The 8,546-nt window shown below is 38.6% G+C and overlaps 1 protein-coding gene across 1 annotated transcript in view; it reads left to right on the plus strand.

Moving 5' to 3' along the window:
* LOC106868525 (zinc finger protein 271) overlaps positions 1-7,174 on the plus strand; it is a 10,441-nt gene extending 3,267 nt beyond the window's left edge. The window contains exons 2-3 of the mRNA XM_014913829.2: positions 4,348-4,376; positions 4,901-7,174. Of these exons, the coding sequence (XP_014769315.1) occupies positions 4,348-4,376; positions 4,901-6,174 (1,303 nt within the window). The 3' untranslated portion in view covers positions 6,175-7,174. The remainder of the gene's footprint in view (positions 1-4,347; positions 4,377-4,900) is intronic.
* The last annotated feature ends 1,372 nt before the right edge of the window (positions 7,175-8,546 follow it).

Genomic DNA, 8,546 nt, shown 5'->3' on the forward strand with positions numbered 1-8,546 from the left:
TCTGTCTTGTGATACATCCACAATCCATGCGTTTTCCCCCCCCACTGTCAATGTCTTCTTCCATTTGTTAGTTATGTTTCTTGATAAAAAAAAAAAAGAAAATGAAAAAAAAAGGAAAAAAACAAACGGAATTCGAGGAAGCTATCCCTACTCCCACCACAACCCTTTGCCTCCTACATCTATGCAAGTTCTCTCTCTTGTGTGTGTGTGTGTGTTGAAGGAGACATGTACATGTAGAGACATGTACATGTAGAGACATGTACATGTAGAGACATGTTCATGTAGAGACATGTACATGTAGAGACATGTTCATACCACACACTCACACACACACAAGCACGCTCGTGTAAAATGAATATACATGTATCTATAGACACACGCACATACATATACATACATATTCGAGCAAGATCGTTGCCAGTGCCGCTGGACTGGCTCCTGTGCAGGTGGCATGTAAAATACACAATTTCGACCGTGGCCGTTGCCAGTACCGCCTGACTGGCCCTCGTGCCGGTGGCACATAAAAGCACCCACTACACTCTCTGAGTGGTTGGCGTTAGGAAGGGCATCCAGCTGTAGAAACTCTGCCAAATCAGATTGGAGCCTGGTGTAGCCATCCGGTTTCACCAGTCCTCAGTCAAATCGTCCAACCCATGCTAGCATGGAAAGCGGACGTTAAATGATGACGACGACGACGATATACACACATGTATATATATGTGTGTATGTATATATATGTGTATATATATGTATATATATATATGTGTGTGTGTGTGTATGTATATATTTGTTAACGAGGACAACAAACATCAAGTCATATCCATTATTATTGTTATTGGAAAAATTTTAAAGTCTTACAGCTGTTTCTGGGATATTCTGTAATCAGAGACAAATAGGGAAACTGAGAAGGGTATAGCATGGACAACAGATGTTAAATGATGATGATGCATATTATCATCATCATCATCGTTTAACATCTTCCACCCAGGCTGACATGGGTTGGATGATTTGACAAGAGCTGGCCAGGCAGGATCCTGCATCATACATCCGTGTCTCTTTTGGCATGATTTTTTTTTTTTTTTGTTAATGGTTGAATGTCCTTCCTAACCACCCTGCAGAGTGGTCTGACTACCATTTAGCCCACTCTGCAGAGTGGTTGGTGCTAGGAAAACCATCCATATATACTCTTTACTCTTTTACTCGTTTCAGTCATTTGACTGGCCATGCTGGAGCACCGCCTTTAGTCAAAGAAATCAACCCCAGGACTTATTCTTTGCAAGCCTAGTACTTATTCTATCGGTCTCTTTTGCCGAACCACTAAGTTACGGAGACATAAAGACACCAGCATTGGTTGTCAAGCAATGTTGGGGGACAAACACAAACAGCTTAAACATATACACACATACATATATATACATGTATACGACGGGCTTCTTTCAGTTTCCATCTGCCAAATCCACTCACAAGGCTTTGGTCGGCCCAAGGCTATAGAAGAAGACACTTGCCCAAGGTGCCACGCAGTGGGAATGAACCCGGAACCATATGGTTGGTAAGCAAGCTACTTACCACACAGCCACTCCTATATATATATTATTATCATCATCATCATTTAGCCTTTGCTTTCCATGTGGGCATGGGTCAGATGGTTTGACTGAAACTGGCAACCTGGAGAGCTGCATTAGCTCCAGTCTGACCTGGCAAGGTTTTGACAACTGGATGCCCTTCCTAAAACCAGCCACGCCAAGAATGTAATGGGTATTTTTGATGTGCCACCAGCACGAGTGCTAGTTACACGACTCCAACATGAGCCACAACTATGATTTCATTAGGCTTCACAGGTCTTCTCCAGCATGGTATATCACCAACGGCCTCGATTGCTTGTCATCACCTGCATGAGGACCAGCAGTTCTATGTGCCAGTTATGTGACACCAACATCAGCCCTGAAGGGTTGTAACGGCCATATCACGCTGATATGATGTAGCCCACTACCAAATGTAACGTGTAGATGTAACACTTGAAGGTTCTCACATGAGAGTAACCAGTTAATATCGAAGAATCAACACCAAGAAAGAAGAAATATTATTTACATGTATTCATTCGTTTGCCTGACAGGCAGTTAAAGGGACAGTAGTAATTGTAGTGATAGTGACAAAAAGGTTGGCTCACGGGTTAGTAGTTGATAGTGTAGAAGTTGCTGTCCATCAGTAGAAAGTGAAAGAGTAAGGAATGCACATTGCTGACAAGAAAGGATAAAGGTGGTATAGAAAAGTGGTTATACTCCATTAGGTGTATACCTGCTTCCGTACATTAAATTACTGAAGAAACAACGGAACGCAGATTCTGAACTATCAACACAACAATATTTATTTACAGAGGAAATAGGCAGCACTTCGCCCTTTGGTTGCTGAGACGCCGTCAATGATGTTGGTGGTTATTTGTCTAGCTCCAGAGTTGGAATGTTGGAGAGACTGCTTGACACGTTCAGGCTCATGGCCGGCCGGCCGAGAAAGAGAATGAATAAGGGCACGAAACTTGAATATTGAATGACCACGCATGCGCATGAGACTCTTCCTGTGTTCCTTCCGGAACTAGTCCCTGCGCATGCGTGGATAAAACTCCAGACATTGAACATATAACAGTCGTCTGCTATAGGTGTCACTACAGTGGCATTGTCTTTCTTATGGCCAAAAGCTTCGACACCCCCAAGCGAAGAAGTAGGATCGCCCAAGACATATAAATAGAGGTAGTCTAGCTGTGGAAGAGGAGTTGAGTAGAGATCATCCGAAGGTGCTAGATAGCAGTAGCTTGAGACATAACAGTATGTCAAGCAAAGGGCGAAGGGAAGTGCTCCTTGGTCAGCGCAGGCACAAAAGAGGAAGAGATAGGAAATGCTTTCTGTTACATAGACTATCGTCAGTAATGTAGGCCAAACTCTAAACAAATGACTGTCCTTTCCTTGACCAGCACAGGTCCTTGGGGGTCAAGTGTTTCCCCATCAATTATTTGGTGTGGAGAGGATTTCCCAGGTGGATTTGGTTTCAAATCTTAGGCAGCAAATCTTGATCATGTATTAAAAGTCCCGTGAGCATAGAAATGTTAGTTGAATATTATGAGACAAAGAAGAGAGCAGAATGAATTTCTGAATACAAAATTACAAAAAAAAAAAAAAAATTAATAAAGACAGAATTCCCTCTTGTACCTGTGCTGGTGGCATATAAAAAAGAAATCAACCTTTGAATGTTGGGCCTCACAGAGGCAAAGTAAGTGGCTAAGTTCCTTTTGAGTGTTGGGCCTGATGGAGGCAAAGTGGCTGGGTTCCGTTCAAGTATTGAGTCTCACAGAGGCAATGACCAAGGCCTTTGGCATTATGCTATGCTTGAGAAGAAGACCCATCAAGCTGAGCAAAATTGCAGTTGTGGCAGATACTGGTGTCAGGCAAATGGCACCCGTACAGGTGGCACATAAAAGCACCCATTACACTCTCAGAGTGGTTGGCGTTGGGAAGGGCATCTAGCCATAGAAAACCATACCAAACGTGACTGGAGCCTGGCGCAGCATACCAGCCTAGTCGAACCGTCCAACCCATGCCAGCAGCATGGATAACGAACATTAAATAATGATGATGATGATATTGCGTGAGGAAAAATAACTGTGATGTTCGAAGGCAGAAGAATGCATTATTGATCTGAGAATGTGTGAACGTGCGCATGTAGGGACTGCGATTAGCGTGCTTGTGTGTTAAGGAGTATAACGTTGGATGGCTGGTAGTACAGTGTTGCATTACTTTGCGAGAACCCGACTTTACGAGTTTTCGCTTTACCAGCGTTCTCCGGGAACGAATCAACTCGTATATTGAGACATTAATGTATATGCGTGTGTACAGAGAATATGTATGCGTACAACACATGTGTGTGTGCAGAAGGACTCAGGAAGAGAATGGAGGAGCCAGAACGAGGCTTTTGAAAGGACATGTTGAGTGTGTGTGCGTGTGTGTAAAACAAACAAACAAAAAAATGGAATTTATTTATTGAATACTTGGAAAATAGATATTTTACTTTCAAACCCTCCTCCTTCGGCTTTCAGAGAGGAAAGGACGCATTCCGTTATTTTGTTTTAATTCTTATCTTTAAATTCAACTCCCGTTTCTGTGAAACATGAATTGTCGTTAGAAGTGTTTTTGTAAATTGCTTTTTACATTTTCTAATTATTGTTTAAAATGGAAAATTTTGTAAAACACAGAACGACTTATGCAAAAATACTTTCCAGCCGTGACTGTTTTGTCGAGTTTTCATAGTTTTCTATAGTTACGTCAGTACATTTGAAGGAGTCTTGACTGTTATTTCTAGAAAATCGAAAGACCACACAGAGATCCTTTGTAAGTGATGATAACTGTTTTGGGTGATGTTGGATACAATTTAAGATGTAAATTAATATAATTTAAGCTGTTTCCTAACGTTATATAATGTTGGGGACTTTTAATACATGTCACCGGTATCGTTTAAACAAGGGGCAGGAATATCAAAGACACCGACTATTGTTTGTGTTTCTAATTAGTTGAGCTAAATCTAATTATATCACATGTAGTAATTATCTCATGTTGCGGTGAACGTTAATGTTTGTCCTTAAAACAGGGCATCCTACATGTTTGAGGATCGGTGTTCCATCAAATTCATGATTAAATATTTCATCTGATCACAGCTTTACATCGTTAATTAGTTGTTCCCCGTTTTACAGGACAAGGGGAAATGGCTTTTAATTAACAACAAATCAATCAACGAACTTTCCTCGTCCTTCTTCACTTACATTTGGACTTTATATCAAACATTCTACTGGTGAGTAGAAAATATACCTACATTACATCTGTTCCAGACATGTAAACAGAGATCTGTGATATCTAAGACAAGAAACTCAACCATAATAAATTAACTCGCAGACGTTTGTCCGCTTTTCAGAATTGCTCAAGAATTAATATGGAGAACGTCGATGACTTGGACTCAACCGTTTTTAAAAATACAGGTTTAATTAGAGAGAGAGACAGAGACGAAAAAGCTGAAGTGAAAAATGTTGAATATCGCTGCGAGATTTGTGGGGAGGCATTCTCTTCAGAAGATGAAGTCTTTTCACACAAAGAAATACACAAGAAGGAAAAACTGTTTCATTGTGAAATATGTGAGAAATCATTTATTAGTTATTCTTTTCTTGAAGTTCACAAACGTAGTCACACCGGAGAAAAACCTTACCATTGCGAAATATGTGAGAAATCTTTTGTCTCAAACAGAGATTTAATAACACACGTAAGAGTCCACACAGGGGAAAGACCTTTCCATTGCGAAATATGTGAGAAATCTTTTGCTTCAAATAGCGTCCTAACAAGACACAAAAGAATACACTCTGGGGAAAAACCATTCCAATGCGAAGTCTGTGGGAAATCTTTCGTTTATATAAATGATCTGACAGTCCACAAAAGAACACACACTGGAGAGAAACCTTATCACTGTGAAATATGTGGGAAATCTTTTGTTAATAACAGTAATTTAACAACACACAGAAGCATACATACAGGAGTTACACCTTACCGTTGTGAAATATGTGGGAAATATTTCGTGAAGAGTAGTAATTTAACGAGGCATAAAAGAATTCACACTGGAGAAAAACCCTATCATTGTGAAATATGTGAGAAATCATTCACTGATAAATCTAGTCTTGCATTCCACGAAAGACAACACACTGGAGAAAAACCATATCATTGTGAAATTTGTTCAAAATCGTTCTCAGAGAAATCTAGGCTTACAGTTCATGAAAGACTGCACACTGGAATAAAACCATATCATTGTCAAATATGTGAAAAATATTTTGTTTCAAATATTGGTTTAAAAAAACACCTAAGAATACACACTGGAGTAAAACCATTTCACTGTGAAATATGTGGGAAATCTTTCACTCAAAATTCTAGTCTTCATATCCACAAACGTAGTCACACTGGAGAAAAACCTTACCATTGCGAAATATGTGGGACGTGGTTTGTGTCTAGCAGTGACTTAACAAGGCACATAAGGATACACACTGGAGAAAAACCTTTCCACTGTGAAATATGTGGAAAATCTTTTACTCAGAGTTCTAGTGTTGTTATCCACAAACGAAGCCACACTGGACAAAAGACCTTATTATCGTAAAGTATAGGGGAAATCTTTAGTTTCTGATAGTGACTTAACACAGCACAAACTGATTTAGTATGGAAGGAAGCTATTTAACTTTAAAATCTGATAAATTCATTTCTTTGGAGAACATTTTATAATAGGGAAATTATGTTAGAAATCATTCTCTGTGTTCTGTTCTTTTAATCCACAAATATCATCTGAAGATCTGTTTGCTGTCTAGTTTTAGACACCATTTTATGATTCATGAAAAAATCCAAGTATCAGATCTTCATCACCATTTTTATGTTCATCTTACCACACTTGCCAGAATTTGCCAAGAGAGATTTTCTATCACCAGAAACCCCTTTCTTATTGCTAATCCTTCATTGTTTTCAACTGATATTTCCTTTTGATTGGTTATTTTCATGGAAGTAGGATGACTTCACTCTACCTGGTCCGTAACGTATTATTTTCTATTAAACTATGACACCCGCTGACTGGCCCGTGTGTGCTGGTGGCACGTAAAAAGCATTATCCGAACATGATCAATGCCAGGCCTGCCTGACTGGCTCCTGTGCCAGTGGCACGTAAAAAGTGTCTACTACACTCTTGGAGTGGTTAGTATTAGGAAGGGCATCCAGCTGTAGAAACATTACCAGATCAGATTGGTGCCTGGTGCCGCCATCTGGTTATCCAGCCCTCAGTCAAACTCTTAAACCCATACCTTCATGGAAAACACATTAAATGATGATGATAACTCAAAAGCATTATTTCTAAAAAGATTGTCTTTATATACATTAGACTCATAAAAACCCAAAATTATTGAATGATAAAATCATAAACAAGCAAGAACATAGAATCTAAAAAGCAAACTTTCCTTTCTTTGTGTCAATATTTAAGATCCTGCAAAAAAAGAAATCACTGAGAAATTTATGCAAAACTTCATCATTGAAATTTGTGATGAAATATTTTTTTGTCAATTTAAATATTTTGTTAAAAAATGTTATGAATTTGGAAATTAAAATCCTTTCATTTTCATATTTGTTGCATTATACAGGTTGTTCAAAAAGTCTCTCTGCATTAAGTATTTTATTGCAAAATAAATATATTTATAAGACGGTATAAGACTACAAAGGAATATATTAGACTTTACAAGACTTTATAAGAAGTGTTGAAAGTGTCGTCCTTCATTTTCAATACACAAGTTGACTCTTCTACACATGTTTAAAAATATATCTTGGAGAAAAAAAAAAATTCACTGCCGAGAGACTTCTTGAACACCCTGTATTTTCTGGTCAGTTGATATATTTTTTGCCAAATTGACTCAAGAGAAAACATTATTTTATTAAAAAAAAAAAAAAAAATTTGGTGAGCTGACAGAATCATTAGCACGCCAGAGAAAATGCTTAGCTTGCCCCAACAGGTCTTCGCAAGCCGAGTTTTGGTGCAAAACCCATTTTTCAACACCTGTAACAATGCACTGCAGAAATGACAGATTGCTATTCCTGGTTAAAAGACTGCTGCAGATGGTGGAATGTTGTGTTCAGTTCTCAAGCATAAGCTCATGTGAAACCCAAATTCCTTCTTTGCAGGTTTTCTCAATTTGCTTGAGATGTTCATGGATAGTTGAACATGACACATTAAATTTTTGTGTCAAATCTCTGGTGATTTGATATGGCTCCAATACAGTAGTCTCATTCAAAAGATCACTCAGAGTGGGTCATCTTTCAGAGCAATGTTGGTCGGATATGTCACAATTGCCATCTTTAAACCTTTTAAATCACAGATGACATGTACAAGCTTTCACTGCATCCAGATATACTCACACAAATGTTTTTCATTGCTTCTGTAGCAGTACTCATACAGAAAGCAATGGTGAATATGTTGTTTCATAAAGTTCTTATCTTCCATGGGGTTAATTAGTGAAATAACTATGAATGACACACTGCCAGATAGAAGAGATGATCTATTTCTAGACAGTTCTCACCCATTCATCCTTGGCTCTGATGTGATTGGTTGAATCAAATTTGATAGTGGTGAAAAAAGGCAATTATTTTCTGTGTATATATATGTAGTGGATCTTGCATGCATGAAGTGAATTCAAACCACCATAGCCAAATTTAAATTAACACTGCAACAGAAATTTTCCCACGGTGGAACAATGGTCTTTCTCTGACAGCAGTTTTACATTTTCCAGATGCCTTTAGTTAGGCCGAAATAATGTCTTCACCACTTGACCCTTTCTAACCTCTTCTACTCCACCAAAATCTAGAATAGAGATGATAAGACCACCAACTAAATCTATTCTCAATGATATGTCTATTCTTCTGGATCGTAATAAAAGCAAGAAACTCCAAGCAAACATCAATTAGTCACCAGTCGTTGACAACTTAACGAGTCACACGGTG

Source organism: Octopus bimaculoides, chromosome 28 (genome assembly GCF_001194135.2).
Source record: "Octopus bimaculoides isolate UCB-OBI-ISO-001 chromosome 28, ASM119413v2, whole genome shotgun sequence".
In the NCBI taxonomy this organism is placed as follows: Eukaryota; Metazoa; Mollusca; class Cephalopoda; order Octopoda; family Octopodidae; genus Octopus; species Octopus bimaculoides.